The sequence below is a fragment of the Nomascus leucogenys genome, chromosome 8 (assembly GCF_006542625.1).
Source record: "Nomascus leucogenys isolate Asia chromosome 8, Asia_NLE_v1, whole genome shotgun sequence".
Classification (NCBI taxonomy): domain Eukaryota; kingdom Metazoa; phylum Chordata; class Mammalia; order Primates; family Hylobatidae; genus Nomascus; species Nomascus leucogenys.
Window position 1 is genome coordinate 49,810,276 of NC_044388.1, and position 16,174 is coordinate 49,826,449.

Below are 16,174 nucleotides of genomic sequence, written 5' to 3' on the forward strand. Positions count from 1 at the left end.
GGGCGGGGTGGGGGGCTCCCCAAAGCAGCTTCTCGGAGGCGGCGTCTGGGCGCCCTGAGGTCCCTAGTCGGCCTCTGGGCGCCGAGCACGTTTTATTTATCCCCACAGAGGATGCTGGAGGACAAAAGAAATATTTGGACGTCAGAGCTGATTTATATTTTTGGAAGAGCTACGTTTCCTTTTCTGAAGAGAAGCGAGCGCGCCCCATATCCTGAGCTCGGCGGGGAGGACGAGAGGGGAGTTTTGATGCGCCAGGAAGTTCATCTATCGCCCGGGCGCTCAGGACCCGGCGCCCCGCCGAGTTCGCTGCCCTCGGAAATATTTATTTATTTGGGGGAAGGGAGGGCAGCGGGGAGGAGACCAGCCAGACGGGAGAAGAAAGCCCTGCCCGGGCTGGGTTGGGACCTCCAGGGCGCTTCCCCGCGCGGCCGCAGCCGGCCAGCCTCTGGTCTCGGTCGGAGGGCATCGGAGGCGCGGCCTGGCGACCTCCGGGCGCCTTTGCTTGGTGTCTTACGTAGCCTTCGGCGCGCACCCTCCCGCGTGCAGTGCCCGGAGTGACCTCTTCGGACCCCGCGGGCGCCTCCTGGGTGGGCCCCGCGGCCCCGCCAACCCTGCCCAGCATGTGTGCGCGCGGCCTAGCCATCTTCCTCCCCAGCCTGGGAAGGCGGGCGGGAGGAGGGGATCCGAGGCCTGGGGCTGCGGAGCAAAAGGCACGCGGACCCCTAAACGACCCCCGAGCGTTGCGACAGCCGTGAGGGCGGAGGGAAGGTGTGCAGAGCTCGGGGGACTCCCAGGACGCAGCTTGGCCCCTACCGATTTCCAAGGCATCTGCAAGCTCTGTCCTGCGACCTAAAGCATGGGGACGTCCCTTCCAGCAGCATCAGTGGGCGAAAAGTTAACATGCTGAGGGCCACCGGCACCCACACTTGCTTCCAGGAATACTTGTGGTACAGGCTTCCCAACTTATTTTCTTTAGCCGCTGGGTGCCCCCCCTTCTTCCCCCGTTGGGAGACGCAGACCGACTCTGTTCCAACCTAAGCCCCTTCTCTCTGCCTTTTAGACAAAGCGGCCGTCTCTGCTCTCCACCCACGCCCCCCAACCCCGCAACTCGCCACCTCTAAACGCAACGGGCTGTAGGCGAAGTCGAAGAGGCGCTTCGCCTGGTACTGCCGCCTCCGCACTGGGATCGGGGCCTGCAGGCCGCTGGGCTGGCTCCTGGGATCATCCCAAGGTTTTGGTCTCGCAACCGAAGGGACCCGCGCCCGGCAATTTGGGAAGTGCGGAAACGGGGTGAGGCCGGTCTTCGCTTGAGGGTCTCGTAGATTTTGGACCCTTTTTTCCCCCTTCCAAGCCCCTCAGGCCTGGCCAGTGGGTCATCGAGTCGTGCCCACCGCCGAGGCCAGGAGATCTGGGGCTACTGGGGGATCTCTCAGGAAGGTGGCTATAAAAAGAGCCCTGACCGGGACACAAGCCTTTGGAGAGCGGAAGACTCTATCCAAATAAACATTGGGAACTGGGTGGCTGGTGTTCAAACCCGGAGGTCTGGGGGTTTCTGGACCGAGCGAGGAGAGCAGACCCCAGGAGAGGTGTAAAATTCCCACTCCTGGCCACCTTGCTCTCTCCAATCCCTGCCTCTGCGCGTCCTCCTAATGCTGTTCCCATCCGCATTTTCTGTTGTTATTCGAAGTTTCTAAAGAGGCCTCTGCAGCGTGCAGGCTGGTGCCCTTCCAGCATTTCCTCAATCACGCTGACACCCCCAGGCCCCGGCACTGAGTCTCGCCGTCCACATTTAGAAAGGCCTCGCAGGAGTTCCAGAATCCTCTACACGACTTAACTTTGCGCCTAAATACAGAGCGAAAACAGGGGTCAGTCTCATTTTGAATTGGGAAGAGGCTTCCCTCCGCCCGGGCCCAGGCGGAAGGAAGGGAGGGGTGCCGCAGGCGCGAACTGCCGGGAGGAGACGTCTTAGATGGCCGCAAACAGCGCGGTGCGGATGCGTCTCTCCTGTCGGTAACTGGTTTAGTCTAAGCCATTTCATGTAAAACCCACGAAGCAGAGGAAGCATGCTAAGAACACAAAATTTAAACCGCAATAATGAGGAGATTTCCTAGAATAAAACGCCGATTACAGAACAAAATCGGAGAAACCCAAGCTTGTTGAAGTTTACATTCCCTTGCGCTGGGGCAGGGGTGGGACCTAAAGGGTTGGAGGGGAAAGGAACCCGCAGCCCAGACGGGACAGTCAACCAAAGCGGGATGGAGAGAGGACCCATCGCGGCGGAGGCTGCATAGTTTTGGTTAACCAAGGACTGCCTGGGCTGATCTAGACTCATTTATATGAACCATACCTTCCCTTCCCGTAAGAAAAAAAAATTTCAAGATTCGTGTTATTTATAGGGAGTGAAAGTGAGTGAAGAGCTCGCCCCCATAAGAAGGAACCCCAGTAGGGGGGTGGGGGAGCCATCCTAAGCAAGGCTCTGTTTCAGAGACAAACACAACTTTGCTTTTAAACCCTGTCTGCTAACCAGAAATTAAGGTATTCCTCCCAGGGATACAGAAATTGACATAATTTGCTATCACATACATTCTTACTCAAGAGATTTGTATATATCAGTGATTAAAACAAAGCTCAGAGAGGCTTTGCTGTAATGCAGTGCAAGGAACACTGACTTTGGGGTTCCAGGCCCAGGCTGCTGGCCAGCTTTGTCACTTGCCCGGCGTGACTTGGAGCCAGTCACCCAGTCTCTGAGCCTGTTTCCTCACCTCAAAAGGAGGATGATGATACCTGGGCCACCTGGTGGGTGACAAGATGGTACCTGCGAGGTCTGCAACAAACAGATGCAGGGTTTAGTCACTGTAGACCTGGTGGTGGTCTATGCCATGAGAAGAGTTTCCAGAGGCAGAAGTGGGGTATCCAAGAAAGAGTTTTTGAGAGGAGCCTTCCTGCTGATATAACTTAAGAAGGCCCCCAAGCTGCTTATCTTTCTGGAGTTCAGGGTCTACAGGGGCAGTATGCAGACCCCTGCAGAGAGGGAAGGCTTCCAGTCAGCAGACCGCCTCCTGGCCCTAACTGCTCTCCAATGTCCACTGCCTTTCCATGACCTGGCCGGCCCTCATAACACTCACCACACTCTAAGTGGGATTTCTTGGAAGTTTAGAGTTTAGGTAAAATGGATACTGCTGTTGCTTGGATGGAGAAAGGAGCCTTTTAAAAAAATCCCTCATAATTTAACCAGCTGAATTGGTAGAAGCTAAAAGAATCTGGGGCTTTTTTGCTTATTTGTTTGTTTTAATGAGTACCTGTGGAATTCCTAAAATCTCAGGCAAATTGGAAGCATTTTTCTGGAAACTGGCTCCATAGCTTCCATCCTATTCTCAGAGGATGACCCCATAACCCCAAAACTGGGAGCTACTAGTATAGAAGGTTATCACTGGTCCTGCCTGGATTTTAGGGTTAGCACCTTTTATTCTTCAGTCTCCGGGTGCTAAAACCTTTTAAGGCCTGCTCTTAAAAAGTTAGATCTGTATTCCCTGAGATCCAAATACATATAATTTTCAGGCACAGAGAATCAGAGAGAGTCCATGGCTAAGTGACAATGAGTGCTGAATGTTTCCAAAGTCCATTGCCCACCACCCCCACCTACAAATAAGATAATTGTCCTTTCCCCCACAAGCTTCTCCCCTGGGCTCTTTCCATTTAAAGCGCGCGCGCGCGCGCGCACACACACACACACACACACACACACACACAGAACTCTGTCAGTAGAGCTCTTTTAAGATCCTATCTGTCCTCCCCACTCCAGCTTCTATTTTATGAAAATAATTATATTTTAGGCACTTAGGGCATTGGTTTAGTGAATTTACTTTTTAAATTCATATTTACTTTTATATTTAGTTACGTATTTTTAAGTTACTCCACAGAAAATGACAAATGAGGGCAAGAGAAAAAAATACCATGAAATATATGGGGACCCACCCCCCAAAAACGCTCAGCAGTCAGTCAGAAATTCTTAGAAAGTGCAAACAACTGCAAAGCCCTACCCCAACCCAATCAAAACATCCCACCCGGAAAAGAGCGACTTGTTTCTTTTTTCTATTGGAAATGACTGGTAAACTGAGTTCGCTTTGGCGGTGTTTTCTTAGCTGACTCTCGGCTACAATCAAGCCATTTTCGGACACATTCCCATGTAGGTACCAGGGGCGCTCTGGAGGAAGCTGTCGACGCCTGTTCAGCTAATTTAGGTTTTCTTTGTCTAATTACTGTGGAGCTTAGGGAGAAGGAGCCGGCTCAGGGCAGTAAACTGACACTCGGTCTCTGTGTGTGGTATCCAGGCAGGGTTTGATGGAAAAAGCCTGCTTCCACTCAACCTCAGGTCACTGTCTGGGGCCAGCCCTGGCCCACCCCCTCCCACATACCCCTCCCCTCCTCACCCGCCCTCTCTGCATCTACAGCCCCACCAGCACACTCAGCCAGGAGCAGTCCCCCAGCACTCAAGGGACACACAGGGCTCCTGCCGCCCCAAGGGGCCTGCCTCGGCTGTGCGGCTGAAAGCTGAAGGTTCTGTGCCTGGTGTCTCCCTCCTGATTACTGCACAACCTCCCTTTCTCCTGCCTCCTCCAACTCCCCAGCCTCCCCCGCAGGCACACCCGTGCACCTCGGTCCTTTCAGCCTAGACGCAGCGGTGTGCCCAGCTCTGCCTCCCGTTTGGTCCGCTGGACTGCAGCACCTTCTTTCTGGGCCTCCCCCTTCAGCCCTTGGGAGGCCCCGCCAGCTCCGGCCTCCTGCTCTCCTCCTCCCTCTCCCAGCTCCTATCCCTGGTCGGACTACATTTCCCTGCACGTGTAATCCAATAACTAACTGTCGGGTCTCATTGGAAATGATTGCTCCCAAGGGCACATCTCTCTCAGAGCCTGACTCTTACTCAGGGAGGAATTAGCTACAACTGGGGAGAAGTGTTCTCGGACAGGAGTTAGCTGAGACCTGGCACAGTTTTGGGTGGGCAATGTTAAGACGGAGGATGTAAACTTAGTGACAGCTGCACACCCCTTCAGGACTGAATATAAATATAGCTATCTCGCTTATCTCAGGGTCTTTCTTTCTTTTTCTTTCTTTTCTTCTTTCCTTCCTTTTTCTTTCGCATTTTTTTCTTACAAAACACTAACTGGGGCGTGGGGGTGGGGGGAAGAAGTGGAAGCAAATGCAACCGTGAGTCCCATGAGATCCAGGTTTCCAGAGTCTTTAAAACTTGGCCTAGGTTTCTCAGTCTAAATCCCTCTGCTCAAAGTTCCGAAAACGTCCACAACGGCCCGCAACCCTGCGGCGCCCCCCAGTCGCCCTAACAATTGTCGGGGAGCCTGCAGGCCCTGCCAGAAAGAGAGAGGATTGGCACGTTACCTTTGGGCGTCTGGCACCCCGGCGTGTGGCTGAGGGCGGCAAAGTCTAAACGAAGTTGACAGATGGAGTCGGTATCGGCCCTGGGGAGGGCGGCCAGGGAGGCTCCGAGCAGCCGCACCCGCAGCAGCACCACTCGGCCCGGCGGGCCAGGAGGAAGAAGGGGGGCGGAGGGGCGGGGCTGGGTCCACTCCGCGGGGGGCGGCAGGGTCCCGGGATGGGAAGCGGGGGTTGCTGTAGGGGGCAAACAGAAAGAATATTTCATGAAGTCAGAGGTGGTCGAGTTTTGCTAGGGGCGGGGGTCGTCCCCCTAGCAAAACGGGAGTGAGTCTGTGATCCCTCAATTTGCAAGAGGGTGGGTGAGGGAAAGGGGAAGAGGCCGAGAGAGGAATGAAAAGAGCGAGGAGACCCTGGAGAGCGGGCAGCGAGATAAGAGAGGGAGGCGGCCGCCAGGTTGGGAGGGGGAGGAGTGAGCGCAGCGGCCCGAGCGCGCCCTCCCCGCGGCGGCGCGGAGCGAGGAGGGGGCAGGGCGGGGTAGGGGGAGGGAGCGAGGAGGGCGGCCGGGGAGGGCGAGGGAGGGAGGAAGTTCGAGAGACAGAGCGAGGAGCGCTCCTGAAGGGAGACGTCGGGCTCGTCCCCGGGGTTCAGGCCGCGGTCCCACTCGCGGGCGCAGTTGCCCGGCGCCGGCCGCTCGGCCCCGCGGCCTGGGAGGCCGTTGCGCAAGGCAGGGCCCGCGGCTCGGGGAGTGATGCGCCGGGCGTTGCCTCCCGCCCGCCGCCGCCGCCGCCGCCAGAAGCCCCAGAGGAGCTGAGGGAGGCGACGCCGAAGCGCTGGCCCGGAGTGGCCACGGCTGCAGCCCGGGCGGCGGGCTAGGGCGCTCGCCGGGCTTCTGGGCCGACCCCGCTCCGGCGCCTCCGCTCCCCGCCCGGGGCCCGCCCTCGCGGCCCGGCCTCGCTCCCGGGTCCCAGATGACCACCGAGGGCGGGCCGCCGCCGCCCCCACCGCGCCCGCCGCCGGCCCCGCTCCGCCGCGCGTGCAGCCCGGTCCCCGGCGCGCTCCAGGCCGCCCTGATGAGCCCGCCGCCCGCCGCCGCCGCCGCGCTGGAGACCACCTCCTCCTCCTCGTCGTCGTCCTCCGCCTCCTGCGCCTCGTCCTCGTCCTCCTCCAATTCGGCCAGCGCCCCCTCGGCTGCCTGCAAGAGCGCGGGCGGCGGCGGCGGCGGCGCGGGCGCCGGGAGCGGGGGCGCCAAGAAGGCGAGCTCGGGGCTGCGGCGGCCCGAGAAGCCGCCCTACTCCTACATCGCGCTCATCGTCATGGCCATCCAGAGCTCGCCCAGCAAGCGCCTGACGCTCAGCGAGATCTACCAGTTCCTGCAGGCGCGCTTCCCCTTCTTCCGCGGCGCCTACCAGGGCTGGAAGAACTCCGTACGCCACAATCTCTCGCTCAACGAGTGCTTCATCAAGCTGCCTAAGGGCCTCGGGCGGCCCGGCAAGGGCCACTACTGGACCATCGACCCGGCCAGCGAGTTCATGTTCGAGGAGGGCTCGTTCCGCCGCCGGCCGCGCGGCTTCAGGCGGAAGTGCCAGGCGCTCAAGCCCATGTACCACCGCGTGGTGAGCGGCTTGGGCTTCGGGGCCTCGCTGCTGCCCCAGGGCTTCGACTTCCAGGCGCCCCCGTCGGCGCCGCTCGGCTGCCACAGCCAGGGCGGCTACGGCGGCCTCGACATGATGCCCGCGGGCTACGACGCCGGCGCGGGCGCCCCAAGCCACGCGCACCCTCACCACCACCACCACCACCACGTCCCGCACATGTCGCCCAACCCGGGTTCCACCTACATGGCCAGCTGCCCGGTGCCCGCGGGACCCGGGGGCGTCGGTGCGGCCGGGGGCGGCGGCGGCGGAGACTACGGGCCGGACAGCAGCAGCAGCCCGGTACCCTCGTCCCCGGCCATGGCGAGCGCCATCGAATGCCACTCGCCCTACACGAGCCCTGCGGCGCACTGGAGCTCGCCTGGCGCCTCGCCTTACCTCAAGCAGCCGCCTGCCCTGACGCCGAGCAGCAACCCCGCCGCCTCTGCAGGCCTGCACTCCAGCATGTCCTCCTACTCGCTGGAGCAGAGCTACTTGCACCAGAACGCTCGCGAGGACCTCTCAGGTAACGCAGCACGCTCCAGCGCAGCTAGCTGGGCGCATCGCTTCTAGGCCTCCAGGGCTGGCGGCCACTGCCACTCCCACAAACAGGGACCCCGAAGCTAGGAGGTCTGAGGGCACTGGGGAAAGCAGATGCTCGGGAAAGCCGGCATCTTATTCGTGGGAGCAGGGATCAGGGTCTTACTGTCCTCCCAGTATCCCTGGCCAGCAGCTGAAGCTTCAGAATTGTCTGGCTGCTGTGAGCATGGCGTAAAGTCCCCTGCCTTCCTGAACTCTATGGGGATCCCTGTGCAGGAGACTGCAGGTCTCCCGTTCAGAGTCTGACTGAGCTTTGAGAGAAGGTATGTGGCCTTTGGGGCACTTGGCCAGGAAGCTGTGTCTAGTTCCTTTTGTCCCTTTTTTTCCTTGAGTTCATTTTGCTGTACTTTTGTCCCAGAGTAAATGTCAGATTCAGATATGTTCTGTATGTTGGGGTGTCTGTAGGGAGATGTTTGCAGCTGGGCAAGTGTTATGAGGAGGGGGTGGGAGGGACAGAGCTGGCTCCCAGGATCTTTCACCAAAGGGACATTTGCCAGTGGAGAGGGTCACCAAACTGTTGAAGATTCCTCCCCTTCCCTGCCTCCCCCGCCAAAAAATGGACCCACATTAATGATACAGGTCCTGGGTGGCAGGACCTGAAGGACCCTGCTGGGACTCCCCTGAGAAATGCGCCTGCCTTGTGGATGCCACTTGTAGTGTGGCTGGTTTACATTGTGTTGGTTGCAGATTATGAAAATTTATTGACTTGCCGAAGGCGGTGAAAGGTGGGAGGGGACGGTGGGGATGGAAGAGGGAATTTGAATATTTGACCAGGTTAATCTGAAGAATAGAGATACATTAACCCTTACATTAACCCCTCCCTCCGACCACCTAGGGCTGCAGATTAAAATCCCATGGGCCTGCCAGTCAAAGGCAAGGCCCCAAGCTACTCTCTCACACTGGCCTCCCGCAGCAATGAGACAGTGGCTTGGAAGGTGATGCGTGCTTTATGTGTTCCTGAGCCTGTGTGCCGCGGGAGCAGCAGGGGAGAAGGGAAGCCCAGAAATGGGCAAAAGATGTTGGTTCCCTGGACGGTGAAATTTCCCAAATAGGCCTTTTAAATGTGGGTCTCAGAGGTTAACCAAACAAAGACAGTCTCGGCAGGACCACACCGGAGAGGATTTTAGCCTGACTTAACCCACTGAGAACAGTCTTGTTCAATTTTATGGGAATTTCAACAAGTAACCAATACAGGCGGCCTTCCCCTCTTGTTTTTGTATTCCCTCGGACCGGCTGTCAATCACACACACACACACACACACACACACACACACACACACACACACCTCGGTGCACTGGCCCCTTCCCTTCCCAGCCTGCCAGCTGCCCTCCCCGCTCCCCTTTTCCTCCTCTCCCGGCAGATCCACTCAACTTGAACCCAGACTGTAAGGCTTAGCAGCCTTGGAGAAACTGTACTCTAGGAAGAAAAAAAGCACACAGGAAAGAGACTCCTGACCCTTCTTCAAGGCTGCTGTCGCCCCACCTCATATACTGGGCGCACGCACAAGCTCCCAAAACTTCGGAATCTGGATACACTACTGTCTTGGAGTGGGTGAAAACTGCCCAGCAAAGCAAGCCGGCCTCTGTGCCCCTACCCAGCGGCCTCCGGCGGCTGGCCTTCCCTGGGAGCCTCACAGAACCCCCGACCGAGTCTGGGAACGCTCGGGGGAGACAACAGCTCTGGCCTGACGCCCGACCGGGGCCCTCTGCCCTTCCTTCCTCGCTGTCTTGCTCCCGTCCCTATAGGATACCCACCCAGCCCTGTTGCCATCTCCCTGGAGCGCCAGAGGTGGAGGCTTCAGTGGAGTCGGCCGGATGCATCAGGACCCCGCGGGGCCTCGTTGGGAGCACGCCGCCCGCTGGGCCGGGGACCACTGAGACCTGGGGGCCTGGCGAGGCGCGGGGGTGGCCAAGGCAGTCTCCCCAGCACACAGATCAGCACATGTCTACGCGCACACACCCAGCACGACCCTCCCTCCCCCAGCACACCACAAGGGCCGCACCCTCCGCTCCTGGGCCTGGTGGCCACGGTCCACGTGCCCCCGCCGGCGCAGGGGCTGCCCTGGAGTTCTTCATTAAGCCCTGCGAGCACTTCAGGAAGGAGCTCGGGCTTCTATCATCCCGCCCAGACATCAAAACGCCGACGGCCGCCTTCGTGGGCAGGTGTGAGCGCTCGCCCTCTCTCCTGCCAAGCCTGCTATTTTGTGGTCCAGGACTTGCCATCAGAACTTGCTTTAACGCGACGAGCGAACGCACCTGTGTGCAGAGCGCCGCGCACACATCGGGGCTCGCGGGACGGGGCAGCTGCGTTAGAGCAGCGCCGGGCGTGTTCGCGTAGGTGTTGCGGGCAAGGAAGTAGGCAGCGGCCACTGAGCAGCCGCCTTGCTCCGTCATTGCGGGGGCACGGCGGGGCTGAGGCCACGCGAGCAGGGCCCGAGCCCGGCAGGCCGTGGGTACGGTTTTCTTGCACTGAAAAACTGAATCCAGCCCGAAGCGACGTGCACTTTATGGTCCCCACACCACTCGGTTAACTAAGAAAAGACCCGGGCGAATGGACCTAACGCAGCCCGGTGCCGAGAGGGCCCGGTCCAGTAGCCGCCGGGACCCAGTGCGCAGGGCACTGCAGGCCGATTGCGCCCCGGGGCCAGGAGGCGCCGAGAAAGCAAAAGCAAAAGCCGGCGGCGGGTGGGGGTCAAGCGGCCCCGCACAGGCCCGGGACCGGGGAGCCGCCCCGGGAAAGCAGGGTCTGGGCCTTCTCTGTCCCCCTCCAGCCTGGGGCTACTGCAGGGACTCCTCGCGCTGCCAGATACTTCGGACCAAAGGGCATTTCTCTGCGCCCTGAAGTCCTGGCTTCTCTAGGGGAAGTCTAAGACGTTCGGGACCCACGGAGATGTCTGCGGAGGGGCAGGAGAAGAGGCGTGCTTTTCTGCCCCATCCCTTCATCTTGCGATTGGGTTGTTTTCTATCGTCCCCTTTGGCACAGGGAGTCCTCTGCGCTCGCTGCTCTGACCGGCCCAGTTAGTTGGGAAACAAGGCTCAGAACAAGAAAGAAGGCCGCAGTGGTGTTTCTGGGGTAGGGTGCTTGGCCCTCCCCGAAGCCAGGGCTCAGGGCAGCACAGGCCAGGAGCTCTGCTGGGAGAGACCCGGAACCAGAGTCTGGGTCTATTGTCCCGTACCTGTGCTCATTCTGAGGTTAAAGTGCATGCCCCAGCCTCAGAGAATAAACTTGGAATTCCAGGACATAAGAATCCCCCTTGAGGGGAACTTGCTGTGTGTTTGTGCGAGCATCAAAACAAAACATAATGATTCCAGAGCAATTCTATGACCTGCAGTTGGTGTGTCTGAGATACTTCTAAAGCTGGGCTTTCTCTACCGCTTGTCTAGCAATATACTAAAAGGCACAGCAGCACCTTTTGTACTCTGAGGCAAAATAAGACACCCCGCCATCCACTGGATGACTTTGTTTCTGAAGAGGTTTCTTTCTTTCTTCTTTCAGTGGGACTGCCCCGTTACCAGCATCACTCTGCTCCAGTGTGTGACAGAAAAGATTTCGTCCTCAACTTCAATGGAATTTCTTCTTTCCACCCCTCAGCTAGCGGGTCGTATTATCACCATCACCACCAGAGCGTCTGTCAGGATATTAAGCCCTGCGTCATGTGAACGTGAACGGAAAGAGGCCAAGCCATGGTCGCTCTCTCCTCTCCCCTCCTCAGAGGGGGCAGATAGAAACTGGGACGGATTCACGTCACACGCACGCGGATAGCAGTAAGCCGCACACCTGCCACTTAGCCAGAATGCCCGGGATCGCGTTGGTCACTGTTATTTGCCTACTGCTGGAAGAAGGACAACGGCTGGCAAGGTAGTGTCCCCAGTCTGAATACCTGCGGGCTCCCACACGAGGGAGAGGGCAGACTCAGGTGGGAAAATGTGCCATGCGTAAGGCATCAACGTGTATCTCTGGGATTCTCGTTGCCTTCAGTAATCAGGGTCTGAAAAAAGCAGACAAGTTGTGTGTGTGGGGTGTGTGTGTGTGTTTGTCTAAGAAAACTTGTGTGCTTTTCAAAAAGGCAGTGCTAAGCACAAGATTTCAAGAAAGCCGCTTCTTGTCGCCTAGCTGAGTGGGAGAGTCATTTTCCCCAGACACTACATTTGGATACAGGTGCCAAAGAACATTATTAAGGAATTATTTAGAAACAATGTGTCTAGTTTAAGAAAGTGGTTTTCAGTATTGTGACAATACAACGTTTTTACAAGGTTGTTTTCTATCACCATATTTTAAAGATATTTTTATGACCTTCATGTATACTCACACTTTGCTTGTATTTTAAAAGGAGGATATATTTGCACTTATGTATACTTTTACAGTTTGCCAAAATATTTTGTTGTAAAATTTTTTTTCAATAAAATGTATATAACAAATAGTTGTTTTAGGGGCTGATTTTCTCTTCGGGCACCCTGAGAGCAATGGATGCCAGTTTCTCCTCCCTGGCAGGCAGCTGTGCAACTCTACCCACACCCCCTCCAGTGGTGTAATTGACATGGTGTGGGGTCTGTGCCTTGAGTAACACAGGCCAGGTTCTGATTGTGAGTCTCAGGAAAAAAAGAGTGGAAGAAACATTTTCTGTTATTTCTTTCTTTACTTCACCCTAGCTGTTTCTGGCAAAACAAAAACCAGAAGGTGAAAGGAACTAGAAAGAAAACCAGGCAAGATACCAAAAGGCAAGGGTTTGATTTGATTTTGAGGAAACCAATTTTGTGCCCCTTTTCTTTTCTTTCCTGTGCCCAGGAAGTGTTCTGCCCTTTGCCCTCTCTCCCTCCCGACTGGCACAGGTTGACAGATGTGGGGCACAGTGGTAAACCCCCCTCCAGGGTTGGATGCCCAAAGAACAGCACCCTGCTTCTTCCCTTTGCACGTTGCAATTTTGTTATGGGTGGCGGTTGCATGCTGTCAGAAATGGGGTTCAGATCTGAAGAATGCAGGGGGAGCCCTGAGTTGCAGGGGGCAGTCTCCCAGCAGGGGGTTCAACTTCCCTGGGGAGTTTAATACAGAAGCTGGACTCCCCACACGTTGCTCTGTGGCTGCGGCCTGTCCCACCCTCCAATTCAGAGCCTGGCTGGCCCTGTTCAGCATTGGCACACAGCAAGCCCAGCAAGCCGGTTCAGCCCTCCCTTCCTCCCGGCCTCCTCTCCCCACTCCTCTCTTTTAACCAGGGATTTAACAAGGGAGCCCCTCAGCCCCTTTCTCTGTTCTTGCTAGATTTCCCAATCATCAATGTTACAGGCAGAGCTGGTGACGCTCCCGATGGAAGAGCAAAATAGGCCAACTAGGCAGGAGGACTGACCTTCTGTCCCAGCAGCCCTTCACCGTCATGAGCCGTGTTGGGGACAATGGGTCTGAGAGAAGCAGAGAAATTATCTGCCCCAATCATGCTGTGCATTTTCCTCTCCAATTCAGGGCAGGATTTTTGTTTTTGTTTTTTCTTTTTCTTTCTTGATTGGAAAACTCACCTTTGATTCTTACCCTTTAAAAGGTCTTTCTCCCAGTCAGTCACCAGGCTCTTGGTATTCGTAGGGAATTGTTTCACACCCCAGGGTTTTTGTATTCTAAGTGAATTTCACTGCAAAGAGCATCTCCTAAGTGAAACATCTTGTTTCCGAAAGTCTTAACTATCTTTCTAATCTTTAGGTTTCCTTCCTATATCTTCTAAAATTAAGAAGTGATTTAAACATTTTTTGTCTCTCCATTATCATATTTGCAGTTAAATAAGGCCTTTTTATTTTCTTTTATAGTGAGCTACTCGGGGGCCTGCTATAAATTATGAAGTCAGTTTCAGAGTTTGCTCCGACCACAGTGCTGTGTTTACATTCCTTCCGAGGCAGCCGGCATGGTCGTAATTTATATCCTAAACACTTGAACGTAACTTGTTTATACAGAGAATGACAGGACCTCAAAGACGAAAACTGCGTCTGCCTGCCTGGTCGCATTGGGAGGCCCAGCGCGCCCCCTGGTGGCGCGAGGAGATCCGCCCAAGGCGACTCAACGGACTCTTTCAAGCTGTGCAAGAACTTGACAAAATGACCCGTTTTGTGGTGCTTCCCAATACAGACACTTTTAAGTATCTCACTTTCATAAGTTATGGTTTCCAGTTTTAGGAAATACTTTGCTTTCTTCTTTCTTCTTCTTCCTTTTTTTCTGGGACAGGCTTGTGGTCTATTGCCCAGGCTGGAGTGCAATGGCGCAATCTCAACTCACTACAGCCTCCACCGCTTGCACTCAAGTGATCCTCCCGCCTCAGCCTCCTCAGTAGCTGGGACCACAGGCACGCACCACCATGCCTGGCTAATTTTTTAATTTTTGTAGAGACGGGGTCTGGCCTTGTTGCCTAGGCGTGGACTTTTTTCTATTTTACTCTTTTCGCCTACTGTGTCATCCTGAAACCAGATCACAATTCCGTAAGAACAGGCCTGACCATGCTCAGCAGGTGCTAAAGCCTTGACTTGCTACATATATACTTCATTTCTAGATTTCTCCCCAAATAAGGCTGTTGTTTTGTTTCCTTTTGAGTCAAAATTCTCTCCTAACTGTCCCTCAAAGACACACACATACACATAGACTCATTTATATTCATCTCTTTTTTTTTGGAGAAACATGCAGTGCTTGGCTTTAAAAGTTGTTCAAATGTTAGTGATTTTTTTTTTTTTTTTTTTTTTTTTTGAGACGGAGTCCCGCTCAGTAGCCCAGGCTGGAGTGCAGTGGCAATCTCGGCTCACTGCAAGCTCCGCCTCCCGGGTTCACACCATTCTCCTACCTCAGCCTCCCGAGTAGCTGGGAATACAGGCGCCTGCCACTATGCCTGGCTAATTTTTTTTGTATTTTTAGTAGAGACAGGGTTTCACTGTGTTAGCCAGGATGGTCTCGATCTCCTGACCTCGTGATCCGCCCTTCTCAGCCTCCCAAAATGCTGGGATTACAAGCGTGAGCCACCGTGCCCAGCTTCAAATGTTAGTGATTAAACTGAAAGAAAGTGCTACACCTTTATAAGTGAAAATAAATGAACTAACTCAACTAGGGATAAATGCCTCAATTGTTTTCTCGTCAAATGGATTTTGAACTTAGGGTTTCTGCTCATTGGCAGAATAAAGTGGTATATTAAAAGATGTGATTGTTTTGTATAATAATTATTGTTTTTTGTTTGTTTCATTAGAGCTGTATATATAAAGAAAAGACCAGGTAACTACTGAGCATCATGCACCAAGTGCTGGGCACCGTGGCTATCTTACTAAATCTCACACTGCTATCTTACTTAATCCTGTCAATGTCCCTCTCACGTGCTGATATTGACCTTATTTACAGATCTGTACTAGCTCCTGACTAGGTCATGACTTTGGGTGTTTGACCCATGTATTCTGATTTCAGTTTATTTCCCTTGTTTCTCCAGCATTGCCTCTAAGAATTTTGCAACTGACACTGCAGATCTTTGAGTGGCAGGAATATTCCCTCTGAAGCAGCAGTTCTCACACTTGAGTGCATATCAGAATCACCTGGAGGGCTTGTTCAGCACAGGCTGTGGGTCCACCCCAACCCCCCATTTCTGATTCAGTGGGTCCAAGGTTGTGTTCAAAGATGTGTATTCCTAATAAGTTAATAAAAGAAGGTGATGCTGATAATGTTGGTCCCGGGACCACACTCTGAAAACTGCAGCTCTTGAAAGGCAGTTTTGATTACAGATCTTTTTATAGGTTCCAATGGACAGGTATTAAGGATAGTCTATTAATTGGTTAAGCAAAGATCTGGAAAGGTTTTTCAAATAGTTTGTCCATCTAAATGCCTCTGTGATTGATTATTGGCCCCTAGGAAAATGCAAGGCTTAATTTCGAACCCTAGGCCAGAAAGCAGGATCTCCCCATTTTTATTCAGAGCAATGAGGCCTCTTGTTTTATTGTAGTAAATATTGCAGAGAGCAGTCAGGTGGAATCATTGAAGTCTACCTGCCTCAGTGGAACAGTAAGTCTAGGTACTTGCACACAGCAGCCAGTCAGAATTCTACAAACAGAAGGAGGCAGTAATGGGAGCAGACAGGAAAAGAAACTCCCTTATTGGTTATAAAACCTTTTAAGGGTAGAACAGAGAAAAGGCGAAGAAAGAGGGCTGTGATCTCAGAGGATAGCAACAGTGATCCCTAGATATGAATGGGTAGGCAGAACCCTGGATGAAGAAGGGAGAGAGACAGAGAGAGGAAAAGGGAGAGAAAGGAAGAGAGAGAGATGGAGACAGAGAAGAAAGAGGGGAAAGAGGAAGAGAGAGGGAGAGAAAAGAGAGAGAAAGGAAGAGAGACACATAGAGAAGGAAAGGGAAAAGAGAAACGGAGAAGAAAGAGAGGGAGGGAAGGAGAGAGGGAGATAGGAAGGGAGTGAGATGCGGTGAGAGAGAGACAAAGAAAGAAGAGAGACTGGGAGAGAAAGATACACAGAGAAGGAGAGACGAAGGGCAAAGATGGGGGAAGGGTGTGGGAAGAAAGAAGGAGGAAGGAAGGAGAGAGACGGAGAGAAAGGGT

At 54.6% G+C, this 16,174-nt stretch overlaps 1 protein-coding gene across 1 annotated transcript; it reads left to right on the forward strand.

Annotated features, from left to right (window-relative positions):
* The first annotated feature begins 5,987 nt into the window (after positions 1–5,987).
* On the forward strand, positions 5,988–12,042 carry FOXF2 (forkhead box F2). The gene is made up of 2 exons (XM_003272183.3): positions 5,988–7,545; positions 11,116–12,042. The coding sequence occupies exons 1-2, from the start codon at positions 6,360–6,362 to the stop codon at positions 11,277–11,279; spliced, it is 1,350 nt and encodes a 449-aa protein (XP_003272231.2). The 5' UTR covers positions 5,988–6,359; the 3' UTR covers positions 11,280–12,042.
* The last annotated feature ends 4,132 nt before the right edge of the window (positions 12,043–16,174 follow it).

Excerpts from the sequence above, each read along its gene's own strand:
- FOXF2 (XM_003272183.3), top strand. The coding sequence starts at position 6,360 with ATGACCACCGAGGGCGGGCCGCCGCCGCCCCCACCGCGCCCGCCGCCG. Across the intron at positions 7,546-11,115 it reads CGCTCGCGAGGACCTCTCAG|TGGGACTGCCCCGTTACCAG; the intron begins GTAACGCAGCAC and ends TTCTTCTTTCAG.